Source organism: Carettochelys insculpta, chromosome 5 (genome assembly GCF_033958435.1).
Source record: "Carettochelys insculpta isolate YL-2023 chromosome 5, ASM3395843v1, whole genome shotgun sequence".
Lineage (NCBI taxonomy): Eukaryota > Metazoa > Chordata > Testudines > Carettochelyidae > Carettochelys > Carettochelys insculpta.
The window spans coordinates 96,776,274-96,804,258 of NC_134141.1; the positions used below are offsets into that span (position 1 = coordinate 96,776,274).

Here is a 27,985-nt window from a genome sequence, read left to right on the forward strand (position 1 = left end):
TGGCTGTCAGCCCTGCTGTCTTTAGGTCAGGATGTTCATTTGGATTTGCCCTGGAGGGAAAGTCAAACTTAAACCATTTTTTTGAGGTGGGCATGGTGTGTGGAAAGCTAGTACAGAATATGGCCATAGTTTTGCTACCGTGTGTCTGGCTTCTAATTCTGACTGAGGACTGGAGAGGTAGAAGTCAGGGAATGCATCAAAAAGAAGTGAAGTGGCTGGAGATTTGGAATCCTAGCTATGAGGCAGGTTAACTCTTGGGGCGGGGGGGGGGGGGGCGGTGCTCAAGAAAAATGTAAAGATTCTCTACAAGTATTTTAATGACACAAGTCTGACACCCTCTCAATCTGCCTTTATTGTATATTTTAAAAATAAGTCTTAATGTGTGTCATTCTGGATTACACCTGTCAATTCCCAATACCTGACCTAACATTTTTGAAGGCACAGCTACAGATCTGTCTCAGAAGTTGAAAATACTGGATTTTTTCCTCTTTTCTTTTTTCTTATTTAGTTGGGTGTCTTCCTTTTTAGTTTTTTATCCTTCTCCATCACTTTTGACCTCATGTCCCTGAAGAATGAGAAAGAAATAAAGAGAAGACAGAAGATATTTGGGAACCCCGAGTACATGAGAGAAAAAAATGCCAAGGAGAGAGAGAGCAGAATGGGGGAGTGGGAAGACAGAACATGAGTGGATGGGGCCCATTGCAAAAACAGGAAAAAGAAAGCAACAGGAACCAATGTTCGTATAACATGGAAATGATGAGGAAAAAGCTAGGAACAGGGGCTAAGAATGACAGCTGTGAGGAAGGGAATGTGAAAGAAGGGCAAAGAGATAGGGAAGGAGGATTTCAGAAAATTAGGAAAGGAGAAATGGGGGAAGAAAGTAAATTATTAAGGCAGAAAAGGCAAGTGAAAGAGACAGGAGAGGAAGACGAGTGAATTGGGATGTTATGGAAGAAGAATTAAAAACAAGGGGACTCACTAACAGCTCCATTGTTACAGTTTGACAAAGACTGTGAGCAAAACATCAAGTAAAATCAGATATTTTTGGGTTAGGTCCATTTAGAGCGTGGCAAGTGGGGCTTTGGAGTGTTGGCTGCGGTTAAGTATGGCAGGAGCATGTGTGAAGAAGAGGTTACATGCATCACTGAAAACAATCAAAATAAAACCAAAAGGAACCCATATAAAATCAATTTGGCTTAAGAAACTTTGAACCTTTTTTTTTTTTTTTGCCTGGGAAATCCAGATAGGAGTTTAGGCTTTCTGGCCTTGCATTGGTTACTGTTGTTATGATTATTGCTAAAATCTTGTTAAAAATTCTCTAAAATGTAGAAAATCACATTTGAAATGCCAAACATTTCTGGGGGAGGAGCCTAGATTCTCTCATTTAAATATTGTTGCTTCCCTATTGTCTTTCGACAGCTTCCCTGTTCTTGTTTGCATAATTGCATACCGGAGTCTCTCAAAGTTTCCTACTTCTAATAAAGTGGGAGTCTTTCTGAAAGAAAGATAGTCTAGGGGTTACAGGTGCTAGCCCAGAACTTGAGTGATCCTGGTTTAATCCCCTCACTTATCACAGACTACCTACATGAACATAGGCGAGTCACTTAGCTTGTCTGTGCTTCAGTTCCACATTTGTGAAACAGGAGTAATAGTTTTGGCCTACCTTGCCAGGATGTTGTGAGGCTAAATATACTAATGATTGTGAGGTGCTCAGCTGCTATGTAAGAAAATTTAAGGCCATGGGTACATATACACAGCAGTGCAGTTCCTATCTATAGATTTTATTTGAGCTGGACTTCCATTTTTTTGAAGCGTGCTTGTTCTCCCTACCTTTGATATTCATAATGAGCTGAGGCAGAGCACTTAGTATTTCACACCCCCTCCCTCCTCCCCTTTAGTTCTATGTATCTGATATGTCACTTTTTATTTCAGTTTTTTTTTATCTCTGTATTATAAAATGGTCAGTTCTGTACTGGAAATGTTCTATCTCCAGATCAGAGGAAGTGGGTCTGTCCCACAAAAGTTCATCACCTAATAAATTATGTTGTTAGTCTTCAAAGTGCTACATGACCACTGGTTTGTTTTATTAGAATACAGACTAACACAGCTACCTCTCTGTTCCTGTTTGACTTGGAAAACCATCACGTCATGCCATTCCACCTTGCTCTTTTTCTTTTTGCTTACTGTTTCCTTTGGAGTTTAGTGTTATACATAACTAACTCTATAACTCTAACTAACTAACTCTATTGCTTCCATACAGAGTTTAAGGATTTTAATTTCCTCATTTCAGATGCTTTGCAACTAGTATAATTACTTTTAAAAATCTCCCTGCTGAGGATTAAGTAGTTGAGTGCTAGAAGTATCCCTCTCCACAAGGGTGCTGAACAATTCTGCAGTATTCGCTATTCTTTGTGGCTCAGTGATAATTATACATCTAACGTGGTGAGAGTAGTTGCTCTTCTTCTGTGCTCCATAACTCATTGATTTTGTCGAACTGTCCTGCAGTGGGATGAGTAGAAGCTTCAGGGAAGTGTTCTAAGAAGCAGTCCACAAACCTCAAATTAGTTGTGAGTTTCAGACTTTGACATCGCAAGCTAGTTACCGAGTGTAAATTCCTCAAGCACTGTAAGAGCCTTAACATGTCACAGACAATCTTTTTGTATGCTCTGATCGATCTTGCCACGTGGGTAAGCTTGGCTTTTGGCAGATAATTCCTTAAGCCCAATGTTGCAACATTATTCAAGTTACTTCCAGTCCCAAAGGACAAGTCACTCATCCCAGGTGAGTTGCATCTTAGATCTCACTCCAAAGACAACTCTCATGGCCAATCATATAATAATCTCTCAGAAGGTTTATTAACTAGGGAAAGGAAATAAGAGAGTTATTCACAAGGATAAAGCACATAAACATACATGCACAAATGAGTTACGGTCATAAATTTAAAAAGACAGAAGCTTCTTTAATAAGCAAGTTTTATATATCCCTTTGGGCTAACACAGGCTAAACACTAAGGACCTCTTTCTTAGGTCTAGAAAAACTTACCCTCGAGAGTCCAAGCAACACAGAAATACAGTCTCCCTGAAATGTTGGGTGTGCTGCACCTCTCTTTGGATGCATGCTAGCTTGCTGCCTTTGGACCACTGCCTCCCAAGAAGTAAGTGTGTATGTGGGCCATTGGTGTGACTCTGACCCAACCCATGCTCCATCCCAAGGCCCCACTTCCATGCTGCCTCTTCCACTGAGGTTCCCTGGGCCCACAGCTTGCTTCTCTCTGCTTTCTCCCCTAAGTCCCTACTCACCCAGACCTCCCTGCCCCCTCCCTTGAATTTCCCTTACTCACCTCTTCCTCCTCTCCATCCTCTCCCTCAAGTCCATCTGCCTGGAGAGGAGAGGCCTTTGGGTCTTGGGGGAAGAGGAACAAGGAGCAGGCTGGAGAGCCCCAGGAGAAATGGTGCAGAGAGAGTGGGGTCTTGAGGGAAGAGGCCGAACAGGGACAGGGCCTTGGGAGAGAATGGGAGGCAGGACCGGTCCAGGTGTCAGCGCCTCCCCCACCAGCAACACCTCTAGGGAGCTTGCATTACTTGTGCCTACTCTCTCCAAATGCTAGTCACATGCTCCCTACAGCTACAAGTGAGATTAATGCATGCAGCAACTTACAAGCATTCAGTAAAGTCTAAACCTGTTGTGTCCGACACGCTAGCCACTAGCCACATGCAGCTAGTTGGCTTGAACTATAGATGTGTTTGCAGGGTAATGTGGCTAGTTCACTGTAGTGGTTGCTGCCTCAGAATCTGGTTGGACCCCACAGGTCTAAACACTGAGCACATTTTTATCTGTTTTAACAACAGCAATACATAGGTGAGCAGCAGCTGCAGTGTGGACAGGGGCAGGTGCAGGTGCACTGGTGCATCACTGAGTATGGCCCGATGGTGTCGGGGAGGGGCAGAGGAGACAGCCCCACTGCCCAGCAAATGGCAGTGCAAGGGCAACTGGAGCACTTGCAGGGGTGGGCTGCACACTGGGCTTTGTCTATGCAAGGGGCAGGATTGGAGTCAGGGGCTGGGCTGGAGGGAGGCAGTGGTGGTGCCACACGTTGCCTCTCTGGCTCACAGGGGGAGTGGCCCATTGCAAGTGAGAGCAGCTGGGGCATGTGCCTCACCTGCACTCCCTCCCACAGGGCCGGCTTTCTCCCCTGATATGACATTATCACTGCAGGGGGCGGGACTTTGCTGCCTCCCCACATGAAATTTCACCCTCCCCGAGGGAGTGCATCCCCCTATGCACCTCTGATCTAGAGAACCTTGTTAGCAGTGCCACTGATGTGCAGCCACATGCCAATAGCCATAGGAGTTCTGAGAAGGGTTGAGGGAGGAGGAATAGGGGCACGATGCTTGGTTTTGGTGTGAACCTGGATCCACTAGCCATTCCTCTTCACGCTCCTAGGCACTGCAGAGGCTGCAGCTGTGTTCACAGAGCAGCTCTCCTGCTATGCTGCTGACTGGCAGGTCATGGGGAGGAAATTTCATTCCAGGCAGCTCCCAGAGATATCCCTTGCACCATGGCAGTTACCTGGGCCACAGACTGGGAGGCAGCATTGCCCATACTCATTAAAAGCAAAAAACAGCTTCTAAATATAGATAAAGTGATACACTCATCCCTCCTTAAGCAAATACTTTACTTATGAGTACTCGCTTAAACGAGGGACACATATACTTACCTTTGTTCACTGGATGAGTGAACTCTCCCTGCTAATACAAGCCTTACCCCTTTCCTGTGGCTCCAACCTGTCACAGCCTGAGCCCCCTGCTGGCCCCGCACGCCTAAACTGCCTCAGCCTTAACCCTCCCTCTAGCTCCACAGACCTAAACTGCCACAGCCTTAACCCTCTCTCTGGCCCCACAGACCTAAACTGCCGCAGCCTTAAGCCCCATCCACAGGTCCTGCAGACCCAAACCACCACATCCTTAACCCCCCGCCGGCCCCACGGACTCAACCTGCAGCAGCCTGAACCATTCCCGTTCCACCCTTTCCCCCACCCCACAGACCCAACCCACCACCAAGTTTTAACCCTCCCTCCTGCTCATGGCACCAATCTGACCCCAGCTTTTAACCTCCCCAGTCCACCCCCACCAATTCCAAGGTTCACTTACCTTTCAAAAGCAGCACCACCTGCTGCCACTCTTTCGCCGAGGTAGGAGCACTCAGAACCAATCAGAGACTTTTACGTGTATTTTAATGCTAATTTAGTGTCCCTCATGATTTTTTGCCTACGAGCAGAAAGTTGGGAACCAATTGTGCTCGTATGGCAAGGGATGAGTGTATAAGCTACCAACACTAAGAGACAAAATCTCCTGTGAGTTATTTGGTTTGTTTGACAATCCATGGGCCTAACAGCCATTTATCCTTCCTGTTACATAATTGCTACAGCTACATTATCCACTTTTCTTTTAAATAGACACCCGAGTCAGGCAAGCCCACCTATTCAAGATTTAAAAGTTGCATTGTGAAGAAACTGAGTTCCAATGTGCCTGTTGCTAGCAGCCCTATCGTCACAAGATGGCAGCAGGCACCCACAAGAAATCAGGCTGAGCAAACTTTCATGGAGTGTCAGCCTATTGAGCTCTTCCCAGCTGATGGATCTGTGCTAATAAGGACTCCTCAAGAGATTTCAACCATCCCAGGTCAGTAAGAATAGTATGGGGACTGGATCACTCTGGAGGTTGACACGGGACCCTAAAATCCCCACTTAGCTTAAATCCTGGCAAAGCCGTTACGGACTAAAACTTAAGGGTTCAGTGTCCCATGTGAGATGTAACAGCAACAAAAGGTCCTGTGGCACCTTATAGACTAACGGAAAAGTTTTGAGCTTGAGCTTTCGTGAGCACAGACTCACTTCATCAGATGCTGGTCTTGGAAATCTGCAGGGCCAGATTTCCAAGACCAGCATCTGATGAAGTGAGTCTGTGCTCATGAGAGCTCATGCTCAAAACTTTTCTGTTAGTCTATAAGGTGCCACAGGACCCTTCATTGCTGTTACAGATCCAGACTAACACGGCTACCCCTCTGATACTTGACACCATGTGAGATGTGTTTGTAAATGTCAGTCTAGTTTCTAGGAGATATGTATTATTATTAGAGAGACAAGGTGGGTGAAGTAATATCTTCTATTGGACCAACTTCTGTTGGTGAGAGAGACAAGCTTCTGAGCAACTCAGATCTCTTCTTCAGTTCTGGCAAAGGTATGCTGAGCATCCCAGCAAAATGCAAAGTAGTATCACTTGCATAGCACAGCAAAAGTGTGTAGGTGCATTACAGGGAAAACAAAATCACAGGGCCTGATTTGTCCTAGGGTACGTCTGCACTAGAGAGAAGATCAGCTGTTGTGATTGATCCTCTGGAGTTCTATTTAGTGCACCTAGTGGGGATGTGTTAAATTGAATTTATGGGGTGCCCCCATCAACTGCAGTGCTCCTGCCCCCTTTAGAGTAAAGGAAGTCGGCGTGAGTTCAGGCTCCCATCAACCTCCCTGGAGATAGCACAGAAGTGCAAATTAAGGTACCTCGACTTTAGCTATGTAATTAACTTAGCTGAAATTGCGAACCTTTACGAGACCTTCCCCTGTAGCGTAGAACTGCCCTTAGAGGCATTACACTGCTGTGAAACTGGTGTGAGAGGAGAATTAGGCCCATGAGCCCCTCCTGTGGCATATACAACTGAAGATAGATAGGGCATGACAGTGTGGTTATGCAGGGGGAGGTGATGTTGCGGAAGGCAGAGGAAATAGAGAGCCATATCCTTGAGAAACTGAAACGCAGTTTCTTCTCTCTTGGTGTTCAGACCTCCACATTAGCTGCTGGAAGTGGGCCACATCCTTCCTGACTGAATTCACCTCATCAGCTCTGGCCTTCCTCTTTATTGGGACTCCCTCCTTTTCACGAGCCTGTTTAATTAGACCTGCCTCTGGAATCTCTACTACGCTGCATCTGACAAAGCAGGTTTTTGCCCACGAAAGCTTATGTTCCAAAATATGTTAGTCTAAAAGGTGCCACAGGACTTCTAGTTGTTTCTGTGGACACAGACTAACCTGGCTACCACTCTGAGGTTTGTAACACTGCCTCAGGTGGTTGTGCACGAGCTGAGCTTGCCTGAAAGGCTGCTGGTTTCTCGGTGTGGGATCTAATACTCCCTCATTGCAAGTTGCAGGTTCAGACATTTGCCAGATAATTTACTGGCCTTGCTTGCAGTAGTACTGGAAGATTTTTGTGGGGTGGGGGGTTCTGAAAGCTGCCCCCCACACACACTGAGGCTGGAAGCCAAGATATAATGTGACCCAGTTAAGGGTAAATGAGGGAGGTCACAGCTGGGGGAAGGTGTGGGGCTAGGAGCAGAGTCCTGGTCAGGGGCAGCAGCAGGGACCTCACATGAAAGGCCAAGAACAGAGTCCTGGCCATAGGGCTGGTTCTGGAGCCCTGGGAGTGAAACCCTGGCAGCGGGGGTGAGGCACAGGTCCAGTGGCCCCAGAACAAGTCCTGCACGTGAGGTTAGGAGTGGAGTAGGCCCTGTGAGTGAGGTCTGGGGCCTGGCCTTGGGGCCATTGGCTAGGAGTTGAGCCCCAGTTGAGGTGATGGGATGGGAAGTGGAGTGTGGATGGGGGCCAGTAGCACGGCATAGGTGTGGGAAGCACTCCCAGCTTTTATACATGGAGCCAGCAGCTGGGGAGCAGGGCATGGGGCCGGCAGCCTGCATAAAACCTGAAGGTGCTGCAGCACCTTCTACACCTCTGCTTCCTGCATCTATTGTGGTTTGGCCCAGCTCTGGCAGCTTGAAGGTTGTGTGATATGCAAAAGGACCTGGAAAGAGGTGAGGCAGCTGGTGTCTGATAGTGCTTTGTTCTACTGACAAAGCATCAGGCTAACCCTCAGGATTAGTGTTATCAGAGAATCCACTCTACAATGGAATAGAACAATACAAACTCTGGACAAAAGTACCTGTATTTTTAAAATAAATGTTTCAATTAAAATTCCTTTTGTGCAGTATCCTTTCAGGTGTCTATCAAAGGCTCCCCCAAGGAACCTGAGATCTTTACTAATGCCACAGCCAGCTGCCACGAGACCACTTGCTTTCAGGGAAAAAACAGAAGGAGAGCTGAAGTTGCAAAGAAGCAGGTGAGTAGTGTAACACTGCGTTTGTGCTGACAGGATTTATATTGAAGCTTTTTCTGGTATTTACGTCGTTAATGTATTTTGTTACCTTGTCCTCTTCCCAGAATCTCCTGCTGATTTTCTGCCTTTCTAATATGTAAAATAATGACCATAACATCTGGCTCTAGAACAGCCTTAAGGGTAATCTATCACTTGTGCTTGACATACATTCATGTGCTTCTCCAGACTACAGAGAGACAAGATTGGTGAGGTAATACCTTTTATTGGACCAAGTTCTGGTGGTGAAAGAGACGATTTTTTGAATCAGACAGAGCTCTTTCCCAGCTCTGTGTTGATTGAAATATTGTCTCTCTCTTCAGTAGAATTTGGTCCAATAAAAGATATTACTTCATTCACCTTGTCTGTGTAGTGTCCTGAGACTGGCACAGCTACAACTATACTGCGTATCTCCAGACTATTCTCGTGTAAACTAAAAATGAAACCAACCCAATATAATGTACAAGATGTGTGTGTTACTCCCCCAGGAAAGTGTGGTGTCTTTGCCATTGTCCTTCTACACCTTGATTGCACCCTTGGTTGTCCTTTCTCCTGTTCTTTTCATCTTCACTTAAGGCCTGGTTCTACAACAGTTGCTCATATTCCCTAGTACTTACACAAGTAATATTGTTGTCATGAACCAGACTATTCAAGATGAGAAAATGATGCTCAGTGTAAGTGCACAAGGTGAGTTGGCATTGCAGATATAGGCTTATAGGTCCTAATCAAGCAAAGCACATGGTAGGTGCATAACATATGCACTCAGTAGGATTACTCAAGTATTTAAAGCGAAACACCTTTGTAACATTTTTGCTTAATTGGAATCTTAGATCATACAATGTCCAGGACATGGATTCTGGCCCAATCATTTATGCCATTAACTTGCATTGAAATATCTTTGAGGATCTGGGCATCTGTCTTCCCCTGTTTTTGAAAGCACCATAACTGTGGATAACTATGGGTCTGTAAAAGTAATTCTGTACCATAAATAATAGCACAGCCACTTCTCTTATTACTCACTCCTATAATTTTTTCCGTAAAATAAATGCTAGAGTCTGGTCCTACTTCTTTAAAAAGTTTAAAAAAAAAAAGTTCCTTTAACCAATTCCATTATTTCAGTCCCCCACCTATCTCAGCTGGTTCATGGCTGAACGATATAGGCTCATTACACAGACCGTTATTAATTGTTTTCATATTTATAATCTTCCACTACAAATGATGAGTGGTAACGGTGTAGGCTACATTTCCTGCCTCCTTTCTTTGAAAATCAGGCCCAGAATGTTGTGGTCCTGAGACCAGTTCACACATTTATATAAGAAGCAATACCTTATGCAGATAATCCAATTTATTAGTATATTAGATAGGTCTTTAAAGACATTTCCCATTTAAAATGTATGGATTAATTTTATTGATGTTAAAAGTACACGTTAGCTTGGAATCTGGTCTGGGATCTGAAGAGTAATTTCAGGTGAGCATGTCATCACCCACAATAAAAATTCTGCATCTGGAACTTAATTAACATTTATGTTCATAAGGTGTAAGTCAGCCTAGAATCCAGCTCACTCTTCTGTAGCCCAGGTCTGTCTGTAGTGCAGGCAGGTGTAAATGACCAAACTCTACAGAAAACATATTTTCGTTATGAAAGTAAGTAGTTATAACTATGATTATCCTCTCAGCCTTGATGTGCAAGATTTTTTTGTCTTGACTCAGCTATTGAAGCTCAGCCCTCATCAAGTCCCAAAGAATGGTCCATTGGTCCATCCAAATATGATGGTGATAATCCTCTTCCTTGAGTGCTGCTAGCACCATGTCATGTTGGAGGTATTCGATTTCCATAGCAAATTCATGCTTCAGAACTCTCCCCTTTTTATATCCTTGCTGTTGTGTAGAACTACATCCCTTCTCTCTGATGAAGCCTGCCTAACGTTCCCTTTCTTTCCAGTTTATCTTTTAAAATGTCCCACCCCCTCATATACCTATGCATCCGGTATTCACCTCCTTGTCATTCAAAGTTTTATTGAAAACTGACTTTTCCCATGAAGAACACATTACTGACCCATGCTAGTAAAAATTCTTTCCACCTCATTAAACACAAATTACACTTTCTTCCTCTTCTTTATCTTAGTGCTGTCAGCTTGGACTCCCTGTACAATCTTATGCTGTTCACTTAGTCTGTGAGCTGTTTGGGTCAATGATTGTGTGATGACCATTATATTGGCTGATTCCTCAGATTTGAACTGGGGATCTCCAGATATAAAAAGCCAATACTAGATGCTGGAGCACCATTCACATGCTCACAGTATCATGATTCACAGTATCACCATTCACTTGGTCAGTACTGTTGCAGGATAACTGTCTTTCTGAAGGGGTCCAGAACCCAGCATACTTGTGACAGTCTCTGCTAAGGAGAATAAGCCAATGCCAAGCCACCAATGGATAATTAGTTGCCTGGGGTGGCAGTTAATTAGTTAAGAAAAATCTGGGTCTCGTAAGGATCATGAGAGCTCAGTCAGGAGATCCTGGAACAGATCCTCAGGAGAGGGGTTTTTCAGGGGAGCTCTCTAGAGAGTTAATCAAGAAAGGAGACCTAATTAGGACCAAACTACCAAGACTGTAAAACTGGACAGCTCTCTGTGTACTGAGCACCCTTGCAGACTTTCTAGGACATCTAGCTTAAAAAAAATCCTGGGGCAACTTGGAAGGATGGTAACCTGAGACCTAGGAAAGGTGCTCCTATGAGGAAACCATTCCAAAAGGAAACAGCTACAAACATTCAGCCATAGGAACATCTGGACCAAGAGCAAGAACAGCAGCAGGCAGTTCAGGGCTTCCCTGGGGCTGGCACAGAGCCTGAGAGCTCCTCTCCCCCTCTTCCTGTGTGTGACAGGAGGGAGCCCACAGCTCAGCATCCTGCTGGCTGATAGGAGCATGTGGCTGTGGGGGAGGTGGAAAGGAGGAGGCAGCCCTGCTGCTGGTGGACAAGAGAGCAGCTGGGAAGAAGGGCTGGACCAGAGAGGAACCAGCAGACAGTGGTCAGGCACACAATCACATGTGGCTGTGTTGGGGCACCCAAAAATTGTGAGCACACAATTTCTGGGTGTCCTATGCAGCCATGTACTCTGCATATACTTAAGGAGGACTGTCTGGCCGTGGTGAAAGAGCGGGCTCAGCAGCACAGCTGACAGCTTGCTGAGCTCCAGCCAGTGCAGGTGCAGCACTGCACAAATGCCAGGAAAACTGCGTCCACATGGGCACTGCTTGTTTGTGCGTGGGATCCCACTAATTGTTCTGTCCTGGGGCCTGGAATTGCTATGGCAGGCTGGTGTTGAGTGCCGTAGATGGAAGGGGCTGTGGAAGTGCACATCATGATGTCATGCCTAATACTCCTAAATTCCTTGGCAGTTATGTTTTCATTTGAATATATTTGCAGAAATGTCTCACACAGCTGGTAATGCTCCAAGAGAGAGGCTGCAGCATCCCAGAAAACAATGGCATAAAGATCTGTGGAAACACTGAGTGTATTTGGGAAGGTATGCTTCTGTGACAGTGAAAGCTAGCAGCATACCTTGGCAACAAGCCAGAATAGGGTGTTACTTGGGTACCATGAGGATTCTTTGATTATCATGAGTCTTGTTTTGTCTACTGTTTATGAAATGTGTTAATTTGTTTTGATGGTCTAGTTATTTGGATGCTCCTCAAGTTCTCAGCATTTAGGTCCTGATCCAAACCCTTGTAATCAATGGGAGCCTTTCCATTGCCTCCAATAAACTTTACATCTGGCCCTTAGTATGGGACTGCACAGATACAGATAGCCATGCTGATCAGCTGAATGTGCCGTTGTTGTGGACCTCAATTATGAATTAAAGCAACACAAAGATCTTGCAAAAGTTCTTTAGATTAGCTGGAAAGAAAGATTTCCTCCTCTCTGTGGTTTGTGCTTCACTAATTTTAATTAGCTCTGTGGTCAAATAATTTGTGTTTCAGTGTGGAAGCTTAAAGATGTGGGATGGAGGATACCATTTAGGTACCATTCAGCTATCTGCCTTTAGATTATGGTAATCCTCCTTGGTATTCTGACTGAGATCAGTTATGAAATCTGGTCACATAGGTAGTGGCTGCAGGAAAAGAATAAGAAACCATGTTCCTCCCTCCCCAGCCCCTTATGGTTATACATGTCACTACAGAACTTTGGTAGTCACCCACGGAAATGGCTATATCTGCAATAACTTCATGTGCCTGCAAAAATATAGCCATGTGAGCTCCCAGTGTATGCATGCATAGTTCTGAATCCACAATTTAGGCAGCCACATGTGAATACTTAGCGTGCTGGCTCAAACAGAAGGTAGCAGAATCAGGCTCATCCTTCTCAGAATGCTACCCTGAACTTGCCTTTGTTGCGCATTGGTATCCAAAATTTTCAAGCATTAGGCCCGTTGTTGACTGTGGAGAGATTTTTAACAATGTAAATAACAGCTAGATGACCAATTCCCTCAGAAGGCTTAGGGGAGATAGGTGCCCAGTGGCTAGGTGCACCTCTGAGATTCTGCCCTTGAGAATCTGATTTTGGTCTCAGTGACTCTGGTGTAAATAAGGAGTAACTCCAATGAAGTCAGTGATATGAGAACAAATCAGGCACTGTGTGTGTGTGTGTGTGCGTGTGTGTGTTTTATTGCTGTCCCACATTTGCTATGTCATTTTCAGTAAGTCACTTGTAGTAACATTTTTAAAGGTGCCTAAATCCCATTTCCAGAAGTGACATAAAGAACAAGAAATCCTGTGGCACCTTTTAGACTAAAATATTTTTTGGAGCATAAGCTTTTGTGGGCAAAGACCCACTTTGTCAGATGCATGTAGCAGGGACTCCAGAGGCAGGTCTAAATGTATAGGCCCATGAAAATGATGGAGTACCAAACAAGAGGAGGGTCAGAGTTGATGAGGTCAGTTCAGTCAGGGAGGATGTGGCCAGCTTCCAGCAGATGATATGGAGGTGTGAACCACAAGAGAGGAGAAACTGCTTTTGTAGTTGGCCAGCCATTTCCAGTCTTTGTCCAAGCCTTGATTGATGGTGTCAATGATGGTTCATTGGGTTCCCAAATCAAACAAAAGAGAAAACACACAGCTAATTCTAGTCTTGTGAGTTCTTACCCTAAACAGTTGCCTTTATGTCAGGTGAAATCTCCAATGAGAAATGATCTTTTCCTGAGTTGGGTCCTCAGTGAAATTCTCTGTCTTAGGGTGTGTCAGACAATTTGAAAGGCAAGCTGAAGACCAAGGGATTGAAAGATTCCTATTGCTTAAATAGGCTTTCTCTTGGGCAGGAATCCTTTGTTTAAGTCTCCCTCCATGCACAGTGAAAAACCCACTGAATTTCTAAAATGGAGATTTGTACTGACCACCTCTCAGATCTATATGGCAAATAAAGCCATTTACAGGCCATCAGGTTGATTGGAAAGTCAGCAGGGAAGATAATCCTGCTCTTTGGGTTGTTCCAGAAAATTCAGTAATGTCTGTTGTTAGCCATTTTATTATATGACTAAAACTTTATTATATTATTAAAAGCCATTTTATATATATTAGCCATTTTACTTATTATTAGAACTATAAACAGGCATACCCTTCATATTTCTAACATCACATAGAAGAATGATATGTGCACAAAAATAGGATTTACAGATTCAGCAGGTTATATCATTGAAAATGGTAGATTACAAAGGTATTTTGTCCCAAGCGTTCCTGAGTTATGCACATTTATGGTCATAACCCCCTTTTCATGATGCTTGCGAAGGGAGGGTACCCCCCATAATGTATTTCTGGCAATTTGATTTTTCATTTTAGTGGTATCTGTTTGAACCCGCTCAGTGATGTTTGAATGCTTGGCTATCTCTTGAGGAGAGGAATGTAAGTTAGAGCAGGGCATCATGAACAGAGATGTTCAAGAAACAGCAGATTCATTCTAAGGGTTTGTCTACTCTACCAAGTTTTGTCAATAAAACTTATGTCCTCTGTCAACAGATCATGTCCATTCTGGAGCCACCACAGTGTGAGCAGTGCACTGTGGGTATATATCCCACAACACAGCAGTGTGGGAAGGCAGAGCTGAGCCCAGCACGTCTTCTCCCACAGCCTCCTCAGCTGAGTATGGCATCGGAATAGCTTGGTGGCCACTTGGTGCTGGCGAATGTCAAAGCAGCACAGCAGCCTGTTCTCTTCTCCCTGCAGCAGCAATCTGTCTGTCCTTGTGTTCTTAGTGCAGGGCAGAATGGGAACACTTCAATGATTTGGCACTTTGTTACCCAAACAGAGGAGCACACTCAGCTGTTGGATACTTTCCAGAGCTTTGAAAGGGAAGGGATGCACACCTACATGGGAGCGGAGATCAAAATGCTGAGCAGAGCAACCAGGGCATTGTGGAATATTGGTGGAAGCCAGTTCTGGTGACAAAACAAGAAGTCATGTCTACACTGGCTCTTTGTTAACAAAAGAAAAGGGAGCAAAATAGGAAAAAAAAAAGGGTCTGATGGAGTGGAAGTTTTTTTGTGGCCAAAACTTGGCATTTTTCCTGACAAAAGTTGCTTTGCAGTGTGTACACTCTCACTGTTTTGTTGCCAAAAGACAGGTTTTGGGGACAAAACTTTGTCATGTAGACAAAGCCTGCACAGTGTCAAGCTCTCACCACAAACACATTGATTAGAAAATTGTCTGTTAAAAATCTAGGGCTATTAGTTCTTGAAGCCACATCTGAACAGGGGAAATTTACAACCAAAGCCTAAAATGAGCTCTGCCCGGGTGTTCCGCACTGAGCTCCTTGCATGAGCTTTGGCTTAGTCTTACCTTCATATGTGAGTTTAAGAAAACAAAGAAAACTCTTTAAGGTGAATCCTCAAGTATGGCTCCAAACCTTGCATTTCTCACAAACACACTTCACCTACAGATTCCAGTGGAAGGCTACATCTAGACTGCAGCCTTCTGTTGACAAAACTTCAGTCGACTGAAGTTTTGTTGACACAGTGTGCATCCAGACTGCAGATCTCTCGGAAGAGATCTGCCGGTCAGGAGCATTCTGTCGACATGCCTGTACACCTCATTCCACGAGGAAGAAGGGATGTCTCGACAGAGAATTTTTTTCCGATATTTGGTCCCATGTGGACGGGCTAAATGTCAGAAAAGTCTCTCCTGACAGAACTGTCTGCAAAAGATATGCAAAATGCAGTGCACAATTTGCATATCTTTTACTGACAGTTCCCTGCAGTCTGGACCCAGCTGAAATGTTAAAGGGTACTCACAAACACAAATAGAGAGAAAATGGCTTAGAATCAAGTGATTTGAGCCCAACATTCCGCTGTGTGGAATTTTCATGAACTGTAGCAAAAGTTTTCATTAAATCTTTGCATGCTAGGAGAACTGACAGTTTGGATTTAAATCGTCCTCTGAAGTGACTGAAAAAAAACCAATGAAATGTTTGCATTGCAAAACCACAAAAATGGGATAAGTGCTGAACAGAACAAGTAATGACATGCCCCCTGCTCTGATGAACATACACAAAGCACTGAATTAGTGCATGAGAGCTAGAAAGGGAAACCAGCTAGAAACAAAAATGAATTAGTTACCCTGTTTTCCCTGTCCAAGCTGAGATAGGTGCGAAAATGGAAAGGGTAAAAGAATGTTCAGAAGAGAAGGGAACTAGCCACTGAAACAATTTACTTTGGGATGTGATAGATTCTTCATTACTTGGCATCTTGAAAATAAAGCTGGATGACTTGCTACTGTAACTCAACCAAAATTTATGGGCTTAGTGCATCAATCACTAGGTGCAGACCCGCCAATAGGTGGTGCTGCAGAGAAGGGAGCAACTGACCCAGGTTCCAGCAATTCTAAGGGGCGTGCAGCTGCTGACACTTCTGGGAGTCTCAGTTCCTTTTGAATTTCCACTGAAATGCTGGAGAGCCATGCTGTGTGCTCTGCAGGGCTCTGAGAATGCGGTGTGGGGTGGGGCCCTGCGCTATGGTCCAGAAAGTGCTGAGGGCTAGCTACCTCTGGCCCCACCCCTTCCACCCCAGTCTCCACCCCTTCTGGGGGCAGTGATATGCCCCTCCCCCTTGCTCTGGGGCCCTTAGTGGCTATTTGCCTCACTGATTGGGTGAATTCTGTTTCCTGCGTTAGACAGGTCAGATTAGATAATCCTAATGGTCCCTTTTGGCTTTCACATCTATGAATCTAGGTAATCCAAAGTGTGCGCTAAATTCATTTATCATATGGCTCTGCAACTTCTGGCAGCAGCTATGATTTTCACAGGCAGTGTGTTTATGTGTGTATTAGGTATGGGACAGATTGCTGAGCCATGTGATAAAATAGATTGGTTCCTGACAAAGTCAACATTTACTGATTTGAAAGCTGATCATTAATTATCTCTGTGAATCAGTTTCCATACAGTGCCTGGAGCATTCCTGATTTGTTCTGACTAATCTTATGTAAAGAATTTGACAAAAAACGCTTGTAAAGGAGAGAGCTTTGAAATGGCATAAGGAAGACGCACCGAAGTGACTGCCTGTCATGCCGGTACAAGATAATTTCTGAAGCATAACAAAAAAATAAAATCTTGTTGCTAATTACATTGCTCCGTTCTGCAGGGTGTGGGGTCTTAGCCTCAGCAAGCAGGCAGTGACCACAAGCCTGACTGCCTGCTTGCTCATACTTGTGTTTTACGGCTGCTTCTGTTGTATTTCTCACTTCTTCCACATCACATACCTAAAGTGACATCAAAGGCAGTCGTGATGTGAAAAGTCTTTTCCTGTGGTTTGTATTGGGGGGCTGTTTTGATAGAAACTCAAAACCAAATGGCAGCATGCATTTAGAGAATGAGTTAACTGTTTCATTTGGGGGTTTTGAAATAACTGAGTATCTGAGAAGCCTTTGAACATTAAAGGCTTTTTACCAAACATGAAAGCAGGAGAAAAAGGCAAAGATAAATTTGTTCCATACTGGCCTTTGATATAATTGAAATTGAATATAAAGGGAATAATGCTTTATTTTGTCTCTGGTACACTCTATGTGGGGAAGAGCAGGGTAGAGGCTTTAATCAATATTTCATATTTTTATCTAATATTTTGGGCTTGCTTGTTTGTGCGTAAATTAGAGCACCCATCAGGGCTGCTGTAATTTATGCCTGGGTTGCTGTGGCCTTGTAAGAGCCACAAATAAAACAGCTATTGTCTGAAAAGAACTGGTAGCATTTTTATGACCAAATCACATACTCTGAATCTTTACACAGGCCGCCAAAATGGAACACATAATGAATTTACTGCTCACAAAATTTCCACTAATACTGAATCTTTCATAGCATTGGAACCAGAGGTCAAGCTTCATATTACTGGCTTACGTAATGATTACTGTAAGTTTTTATTCTCTTTCATTGCTTGGAAGCTTGAATTTGTAGCAGAAAGTGGGAATTTTGGTAACTTATGTCTTATAGATGAAGTGTGGTCCTTACACCAAATGTGGCCCATGGAGTTCAACAGTGGGGCCTATGGCTAATCTAATTTTTCTTACACGAGTGCAGCCAGTGAAAACTATAAGTCATAACCGTGTAATTCCAGACTGCTTGGGTGAAAATGGAGTGGACTACATACTGGGAATTATATACATAATTTTTATATACTGCTTTTCATCAGCAATCTTGAAGTGTTTACAAAGTCAAGTGCAGAATAGCTATTATTCTTGGCTCATAGGAATTTACCCATGGGGCAGTTGCTCTATGGGGCAAAACTTGAAATCAGCTTGTATTCTGGGAGGTAGTTGGCTGTTTATCTGATAGTTGGGGCAAATTTTCTCCCACGTCTTTCAACCGATCTTCAGCAGCATCAAAATTGCCCATGTATGTACATGTGCTTGCACTCTGCAGCTACAAATACTTAGGCAATCACTTGAAAAATTCAAACAGTCAAGAACTTGAAAGTGTTAGAATATGCACTTGCAAAACTTGTTGCTGTAATTTTTTGAAGATAAACATTGCTTGCATATATGCATTAGACTAGTGCACTTGTGCACAATTTTGCGGATGCATAAATTGATTTTGGGATTTTACCCCAGTGCTTAACACCTATTTCATTCAAGCTATGCTGTCTCTGAGGGTGATAAAATAAACACAGCTGTACTCCTGAAAATGATTCTTTATTAATGTTGGTCCTTATTTATTTTTGATGGCAACAATTGGTTTATACGCAAAGTGAAGGAATAACAGATTTCACAACTCTAAAGGGTAACACCATTGTTATGGTATTATTAAGCAAGATCCTTCCCTACAGTAAGGTCACTCCCTGCTGCTAGAGGATGCAAAATGATAGAATTGTGCTGAACAGTAAGCTCAGTATTCCCCAGTAAGTAGAGGGAATTCTTGGGTGGTATAACCAGCTGTAGAGTATAACATCAGCTCTAGAATTTCTACAGTAGCCCTTCGTGGTATAGGTAATGTTTTGGGAGTCAGTGCAAATTAGAGTAGCCCCTGACCACCAAACATCATGAGAGGTGGAACTATTCCTTGGAACCATCTTTGCTCTGGTCCAAGCTAACCCTGGTCCAAGCTCTGCTGCTGAGACATGCTCTCTTTGTCTGATTCCTTTTTTGCTTGTTTTTATACTGTACGCAGGGCAAACTTCAGGATTAGCCCCAGCAGTTCCAAGAGGTGCCACATGCCCTGGGGCAAGGTGGGAGGGGTCCTGGTGTGGCCACAGGTGGGGAGGGGCTAAGGGCAGAAAGGGCAGGACCAAGGGTGGAAGGGATGGGGCTTAGGGCTTTCGGCCTTCAGCACAACCTGGACCGCAGTGCTGGTCCCACACTGCTTCCCAGTTGTATGCAGTGGGGCCTTTGGCTACTACTCTAATATACATATTTAATAAAGTTAACAGCCTGCAAACAAAGACTTCAGTGGAATCTCCTTTGGGGTACTAGCTATGAATCTGGGAAAACATCCTCTTATCTTTCTTCACAAAGGTTCACATGGGAAGGATCCTGGAAATATGGACTACTATAACTTGATTCATTTGGTTCTTTCTCTTAGGCTTGGTCTACTCTTGCCCACAACTTCGAAGGAGCATGGTAATAAGGGTGATGGGATATTACTAATGAAGTGCTGCAGTGAGCATGCAGCACTTCATTAGGCTAATTCTCCCCCACGGCAACTTCAAAGTATCAAACTTTGAAGTGCTGGCATGCGTGTAGCTGTGGGCACTTCAAAGTGCCCACACTACTTTGAAGTGCCTTTACTCCCCAAAATTTTGACATTTCAAAGAATTAGCCGAATGACGTGCTGCATATTCACTGCAGCACTTCATGAGTAATCTCCCATCACCTTGATTACGATGCCCCCTTCAAAGTTGGGGGCAAGTGTAGACAAGCCCTTAATGTCCCAATTTAATAATAACCTGACAAAGCTGCACAATTAAAAACTATCCCCTACAGGTTTATTAGTAATTTTAAGTATTTTTCTTCTAGATCTAAACATACTGGACTGGAACCAGAAAAATCTCATTGCTGTTGCTCTAGAATCTGCTGCACACATTTGGAATGGGGAAGCCCACCGAAGCATTGAAAGAGTTAAATTAAATTACAGTTCAAGATACATTTCTTCTGTAGCCTGGATGAAAGAGGGAACTTGCCTTGCAGTTGGCACCAGTGATGGAGAAGTGCAAGTACTGGATACTTTACTTTCAAAGTCCCTTTTTTCTATTACATAAAGTGGCGACAAGACAGTTTGCATCACATAGATTCTTTTTGTTCATCAAACAGTTAGGAGTAGTAAGCTATATACAATTCAGAGAATCTCTGCTGGAGAGAGATTTTTACCATCTCCTTAAGCAGTGCTGCACTTTGCTAAATGACTTGTTATTATTCACTTTTACCTAAAGGTACTGGAGCGCCTAGAGCCACTTAATAAGTAGTAGCTGGGTAAAAGATTCAGTCACCCAGGTATCTCTCGAGATTTTGCAACCATGAGGTGGAACATCTCCACACAATTATTTTCTCCAAGATATACAGGCCTGGGGATGGAGGGGTGGGAGACAAATAGGAGGAACTACCTTCAGGTCTGGCAGTACAAAAGGGCCTGGGGGACTCGGCCATCGCTGCCACTACTGTAGCAGCAGTAGTGGCTGGAGAGCCAGGCCCTTTAAATCACCACTGGACCCCCACCCAGCACGCTCTGGGCAACACTCAAGGCTTCTTGGGGGAGGATAGTGCCAGTTCCTCCCCTTCTTGGGGCATGGTGTCTGCCTCTTGCCTTGCCCAGTGGCCAGAATAGCCTGTCAGACATGGGGGATAAGCCAGCAGAGCCAGCTCAACAGTCTTGGAAGTCAGTAATTGAAAGAGCACCTAAAAATATTTTGAAGTGCGGATTTCTAGATATAGGCACCTAAATGCCTGGTTGTATTTTCAGAGGTGCTGCATAGCTGCAGCTCCTACTGACTTTGGGAGTAGTGATTTAGAAACCTAACTGTGAAAGTTAAACTGAAGCCTTTGTGTGATTGGACCCTGGATTGTCAGTCTCATGTCAAATTAAAACCAATTACTAGACATGGCAGTAAAAATACCCTTTTCACTTGATTTTAGAACTGTGCTTTGTTTTGTCAGTTATGGGACATTGAAACCAAAAAGAGATTGAGAAACATGTTTGGCCACCTGTCTGTGGTGGGAGCCATGAGCTGGAACGATTATATACTGACCAGGTGAGCAGTTCAATATATTCATAGGATGCTTTATCCCACAGCTTTTACTCAGGCTAAGCTCCCTCTGACATCAGTTGATTTTGTTTCTTTGATCCTGGTCCAAAATGCATGTTGTATGCCATTTAGCTCGTCTCAGACACCATGGTGGAAGGTGCTGTTATACCAATACCAATCTCTCTATGGTCCCATGAGGGGAAATTTACACTTATGCAGAAGGCCTGCACAATGTCTATTCATCAGCTAGGTCTCATTTTGAAGAATCAAGTGAAACAGAAGTGATTTTTAGGGTTTTTGCTGGTCCTCTGCACAGGGGTAAATTTTCCCCCAGTTACCTAACACTCGGTATTTAAGCACTGTTACAGAGCAGTGGTTGAGCTCAGTCAAATATGTTTACCTCAACCACTTTGGATTTATGGTCTGTATCACCTTATGTTAATTCGTTGTCTCGAATACTTGTAGGTCTGAAGAAAGACCTGCAAAAATTGTAATTATATTTAATGCTGTATTCTGTGTTATGTAAAGCTTCCGTTTCAAAGCCATGTGAAATTCTGATAATATGTGTAAAAATAGCAGTAAAGGCTGTGTTTCATTGTGTTTCATTCATACTTGGTTTAGAGCCTTGAAACCTATATTAAAATTCAAAGTGAAATATCTTAGTATCTCTTGACAGGGACGCATTTCTGGAGAGTTTTGTGGTTTCATTATGATTGCACAGCAAAGCTTTGACAGTTGACTGTATTAACATCTGTTGGATCCCATGAACACACATGGACAGTCTACCTACAAATTATTTACTAGTTTCAATTTGACTTTGTACTTTTCCATTTGAGTTTAGATGGCTTACAAACAGAAAATGACAGTAAGATCAGCAATGCCCTTATGAACCACACTACCAATATGGTCCATTTCTGTGGATTAAAATTAATCTCCGAGTGCTCTGCTTATCATTTCTCAAGAAATTCTCCATGAATAATTACTCATGAATAAGGAGATCTTTGTGCATAATGACATACACCCTACATGCCATCTGATGAAATTTGACATATGCTATTCAAATTTGCCCTATGAAGCCAGTATCACGCCATAGAATATTAACAAACTGGGTGTCTTCTAATTCCCCATAATGTATCCAGAAGAGGGTATCACCACAAACCCACAATGCAAAGAAATCTGCCATTTTCTAACCATATATTTAAGCTAAAGTGGTGGCCTATCTTGCTGGAATCTATTGATGTATTGGGGGTTTCATTAATTTCAAGAATTTATCAGGTCAAGACAACACAGGTTAATGGAACACATTCTCTACCTTACAAATCTTGCATTCTGTGTTTATATTAACCAAAGGCTATGAGTCAAAGTGAAACTTGACTTGCATATGAAAAGCCGAAGACTAAAGCCTGCCTTGAAAGAATAGCTCAGCATGATGTATGACATTGTACTTTCTGCGAAAATGTGACATAATTTTTATATTATAGACAGACACTCTTGTAGTAATGTCAGGTGCCTGGGATTACCAAGTAAGGAAAGCAATTATCAATCTAAATGTTAATTTTGCCAGTTTGGCTGGAAAAAAATATGAATTTCCTGTGGAAGGCCCTCTCATTTTGTCACTCTTTTGCTATAGATGAAATCCTTTGGTGGGTACAAAATGTTTTATCTGCAGTAATATATTCTTGAGTATCATCAATTTGCCTGGTATTTTTGTGCTGTATTATAGCCACACTATCAAGAACCAGACTATAGTTTCAGGGGCCTCCTATAGGAGGATATATTAGCCTTCAGGAGGGAGTGTAGTCATTCCCCAAATGCCAGTCAGTGCAGCTCAACCAGTGTGGCAGGAAAAGCAAATGGAGCTGGGTCTGGGGAACCAGTGACATGATAATTATGATGACTCCTGAAGTCTCTGTTTCCTGATCTGTTCCTGGGGTTATGAAACGACATTACTGCTCCTTAGCTGAGAGCCATGGCAAAGCCACAATTGATAACATGGAAAAAACGGTGGGGTGCTTTTCTTAAGGATAATGGAAGTGATTGAATGTAACTATTTATAGGGGGAAATGGCAACATACACTAGACTGTCTCTTCATTGCAAGAATAATTAATCTCCCTGACTTGGGCTGGGCATGCACTTATCCTTGATCCATTGTATGGCAGCACTAAACCTTGAATATACCTTTGACACTGGCTTATATTGCCTTTTATTTATCACCTTATAATTTGACATACATGATCCTTATTGTTGTGTTTTGCTTCTGAAAGCACAGAATTATTGTGAACTTGCAAACATCTCTGAGCTCTAGCTTGCTAAATGATGCTGTCTCCTCCCACCTACAGTGGCTCCAGACTAGGATTAATTCATCATCATGATGTTCGTATTGCTCAGCATCATGTAGGGACTCTTTGCCATAACAAGCAGAGCATTTGCAGCCTGAAATGGTCCCCAAACAACAAGCTTCTGGCAAGTGGGTCCAGTGATGGTCTGTTGAATATCTGGCCTAATGACCCTGGTGTGACAGGGCATTGCAAGCCATTGAAAGCCATACCCCAAGCCTCAGCAGTAAAGGTACAAAGGGAAAATGCTCTATTATTTTATTTCATGTATAGTTCATTTAGTATACAGAATGTTATTTTTCTAAATATATTTGCATACAATATTGTTGCTGATGCAGTAAAGCTATGACCTGAATAGAAGACAGTTAAGATAAGAGTGTAGCCTTTTATTTTATTTAAACTGAATTTTGTAATGAGGTATTATACCAGGGTGGGGTTGGCTCTGATGGCTACAGTTTCAAGCTTACCTGAGTGAAAGTCATCTCAGCTACTTGCTTTAGCGAATGTCTAGGATCACATAAAGGCCAAGGGTATAGACCATGCATAAGTTCAAGGTCTAGTCTAGTTTACAATTTTATTAAAGTCACAGTTCAGTTGTGGACCAAGCAGATATAAATTCTGCACTGACCTATGCACCAGTTACAAACATAGTTTTACTTGCATCCTGGAGGATGAGTGTTAGGGGTCTCTCATGGATTGCTCATTACTAGAAGGATGGTTCCCTGTGGAGTTTCCTAGAGGGAGGTCAATTTTCCTGCTCTGTGCACCATCTTTTTATGACATAATTCTGACTATAGCTCATTAGCATTTATGTACATAGTGCATATTGCAGTTATGGCATGTGTTAGAAAACTGTGATTACTGGGTATCTTGGGAACAAAAATTAATCTTCTTGTTAGTTTCACCTACTGGTACATCTTGTCCCATAATCCTATGCCATTGGGCTATTCTTCAGTCGCTTACTTATGTCAACAATTTCTTATCGCTGTATGGCCTAGTGTGGCTGAGCTAAAATCTTAGAGGCCTTGGCCTATAGGCCTTGCATTTCAGCCTTACTTACTTAGAACATAAGGAGTGAAATGCTCTGGCCTTGTTTGGCCTTAAAATCTATGAATCTATGAAACACGAAGTAGAAGCAAAGCTGGAGCCAGGGGATCCTGAATTTTATAGGCTGACACAAAAGCCATGAGGCCACAGAGAAGACCTGGCAAAGGAGCCCGACACATTGGCTGGAGTTGAGAGAGCCTACATTGTTATTTTGCTGGAGGCAGTCTGGGCTGGGTGAGCTGTGTGTGCACTGGGATGGGGAACAGAAACCCCCTGAGTTCTGACCCAGAGGTGTCTGAGTGACTGGGCTTCATTGCTCCAATCCATTGTATAAGAAAAATTGACTACATTCCCCATTTCTAACTAACTCCTTCTTATCCTGCATCTGTATCTATTTCCTATCCACTAGGCTATGAACTGGTGTCCCTGGCAGTCAGAAATCCTTGCCACAGGAGGTGGAATGAAGGATGGATTTTTACGTGTCTGGGATGTAAGCAAAGGGGAAATCATCAGAACCACAGACACAAAATCTCAGGTGAACACATAAAATATCTGCACATGTAAAGCTTTGTGAGCTGCACTCTCACCTTGCACAGCTCCTGACAAAATATCATGTGCAGAGCTGCTGCACAATGCTGCCTGTCTATATATGCATTTCAAGTGCACTCACAGCTGTATTTTCTCAATGGATTCAGGATCAGTTAATTCATGTCCAAGTCATCGCCTCTTTTCCTCACAACTTTTAATTGGGTCAGAGAGGAGGTAACAATAAAGTCTTATAGCAAGCCCACTCGCTATTCATCAACCCTGCTACTGACCAAATACCTAATGAGGAGAAGATGATGAGGGAGCAGCAGGTTTCCCAGGAAGCCTGAGAGTATTACTAGAGTGGGCCCAAGGAGTCAGAAAACAACAGTTAGTCTCCGTAGGCTGAATATTAAGAGACAGTAGGCTAGATTCTCAATAGGTGTAAACTGTCATAGCCCCTTTGATTTCCCTGGAGCTATACTGAGTTTCATGAGCTAAGGCTTTGGCTGAGGTTTCTGTTTTTAAATCTGGCAGGATGCCATCTGTTTTAGAAAGGATGATAACGCAGCTGCACTCAGCAACAGTCATTATTGAGGGAAATTAAATACTTCTCCAATGGCTATGTAACAATGTTTTTCTGTTGTTGCTCAGAAACTTGTGCATTTTGAGCATTTGCTAAGAACATTTTCAGTCTAAAAGCTGTTGAATGTTACATGTAGATCCTTTTAAAAATTGAAATGACTTTTTAAATTACTGTAGATTTGCTCCCTGTTGTGGTTACCCCAAACCAATGAATTGATGACTGGCCAAGGCCTTCCTGGAAATCAGATGAAAATATGGAAGTATCCCACACTTACAAATTCAGCTGAACTTCATGGTGAGTATTTCAGTAAACCACTTTTTATCTCTCTAGTTGCACTTTCTCTGTTTGATCAGCCTTTCTCCAAAATTAGCTGACGTGCACACTACAAATCTTATTCACTGGGGCTAAGCGTGCTAATGCAAGACTGCTCCCATTCTGTTCTGACCTGGAATACGTAGTCCACAAACCGAATGTGGATACTGAGCGTAGCAGCTCAGAGTGCTACCTGTAGAACACTGAGTCAGTTGCTTCCAAAATAACTTTTGAAATAACTTCTTCCACTTGGCCATTTGCTAATTAGTTTTTTCTTTGTTTTAATGACTTTGACCTTACAATGTAAACGAATGTGTCTCATGTATGCACCATAGTGACAACCAGAATGAGTGTGTTTTCCTTTCTGTTATATGAATGACATTTTGTGGTGTAGGAATATTTCATATTAGTCTTTTCTTGCAATTTGTGCTGTCACTCCAACATGTTATGTTACACATCATCACTTGTTTCAGCATAATCTAAACAATTCAGCTCAGACATCCAAAATTAAATTAAAATGCATGCCAGTCTTATGTATAAAAATGCACGAATATTAGTGTACCTAAATTGTGTGAGCATTTACTGAAGCTCCATTTGTGTATCAATTATTTGCATGATCAGTGACAAGTTATCACTAACATAGTTTTTTATTTTTTCAGGTAAGATAATATTTTTCATCTGATAAGAGTGTCTGTTCATTTAAATACCTTTTCTGGCACCTTTTTTGGTGAATTTTTGTGCAGACTTTTAATTGCTGATACACATGGTCTGGCTTTTGTACCACTCTATTGCTTCCTGCTATGGTACTCCTAGTAAATCTTAATTCAGTTTTCATCCGTTAGGGTTGCACTGGATGAAATTCAGTCCTGAGGTTAAATTTACCCGTATGCAATGTCCGCATATGTCCTGTGCAGCACCTTGATCCTTCTTTAGACCTATTATGAGGGCTAAAGAGGGACTCATGATGTATGCTACATAGAATCTCTGTGGGGTGGGGGTGGGGGTGGGGGTCCGGGTCCAGTCAACCAACCGGCTGCACAGATTTATTCCTATGCTGCTCTTGTGTGCCTGGGACTTGGTCCCAACACCAGCCTATAGGGGACTAGCATTGATAGTCAGATTGGGGGTCGAATGGGGAAAGGAAACTGATGCACTTTTATGCATATGCTATGGGCACAAGTTGTGCAGTTGGCAAAGGGGGCTAAAATGCCTTGTTACAGTTATGGCACCATCAATTTAAACTTCTTTTTACATTCAGTCACAGGAAGAATAATCTGAGATTTTTCATGTGTTCACACAGTATGTGTGTAAGAAGCCTGAATGCACTTGTAAATTAAATTCTGCTTTTGCTTTATCTTTTGATAAAATCTCAGCTCTCCTGTTTACATATGAAGCAGCGCACAAGAGACGTATGCTACAGCAGCAGTTACCCTGGGTCGTTTCATTTCCTCTTAAGTTTTACATTTTCATGGTGGAAACTAATTCTCATAAGTGTGAAAACCAGATAATTATGAGCAAAATGATTTTTCTTCTGAAGGGGACTCTGCCCTCTCATAAGCATATGGGCTCAGGAGAGAAAATGAATGTAATTCTCTATACAGGAGATCTTCAAGATAATTGCTAGGTATCTCTAGAGTATCTGAGAAACCCTTTACCACATGAGTTTCACAAGAAAGAGAGTAACAGGTGAGTCACAGTTGGATTTCAGTTTTTAGAGACCTATCCTGGCTGGTGCTGCGCACCTCAGCTGAGGGGCTAAGCTCCTGCAGCTACCATTGAATTCAATCGGAGCTGATGTTGCTCAGTGCCCTGTAGGTTCAGAATAGGACAATACGGGGAGGAAGCCATCTTCTTAAAAGCATTGGCTCCATTCTTTGGATATTTCTGATAAGTCTCTGACTCTTTTCCTTCCGTTTTTATTACAGCCATCCAGAGGAGACTGCATTAAGAATTCTTTGCAATGCAGACTCAGCTCCACTCACGTACACTCAGCACAGCACTGTCCATTCTGCACTCTTGCTTAATACCCCTGCAAGGAAGCGAAGCCTGAGAACTAATCTATCCTGGAAATTAATATTAAGCTTTGGGCAAAAATCCAGTTTGAGTACGTCTACACGTAGGTTAAAAGCTTGTGGGTTATCTGCAGTCTTCCCTGTGAGCTGAGCATTTGGGTGGCTGCCCAGGAGAGATTCAGGTGTCACCCAGCTGACTAGCAGAGCACCCACAGCTGCCTGCAGCATGTGTTTCAGTCAGTGGTGCACATTCACACA

At 43.1% G+C, this 27,985-nt stretch overlaps 1 protein-coding gene across 1 annotated transcript in view; it reads left to right on the forward strand.

Annotated features, from left to right (window-relative positions):
- CDC20B (cell division cycle 20B) overlaps nucleotides 1-27,985 on the forward strand; it is a 47,489-nt gene that overhangs the window by 17,274 nt on the left and 2,230 nt on the right. Inside the window, exons 3-11 of the mRNA XM_074995569.1 lie at nucleotides 5,456-5,681; nucleotides 8,035-8,165; nucleotides 11,629-11,728; nucleotides 17,467-17,586; nucleotides 19,686-19,882; nucleotides 20,820-20,914; nucleotides 23,249-23,477; nucleotides 24,702-24,827; nucleotides 25,580-25,697. Coding sequence (XP_074851670.1) covers nucleotides 5,456-5,681; nucleotides 8,035-8,165; nucleotides 11,629-11,728; nucleotides 17,467-17,586; nucleotides 19,686-19,882; nucleotides 20,820-20,914; nucleotides 23,249-23,477; nucleotides 24,702-24,827; nucleotides 25,580-25,697 — 1,342 coding nt within the window. The remainder of the gene's footprint in view (nucleotides 1-5,455; nucleotides 5,682-8,034; nucleotides 8,166-11,628; nucleotides 11,729-17,466; nucleotides 17,587-19,685; nucleotides 19,883-20,819; nucleotides 20,915-23,248; nucleotides 23,478-24,701; nucleotides 24,828-25,579; nucleotides 25,698-27,985) is intronic.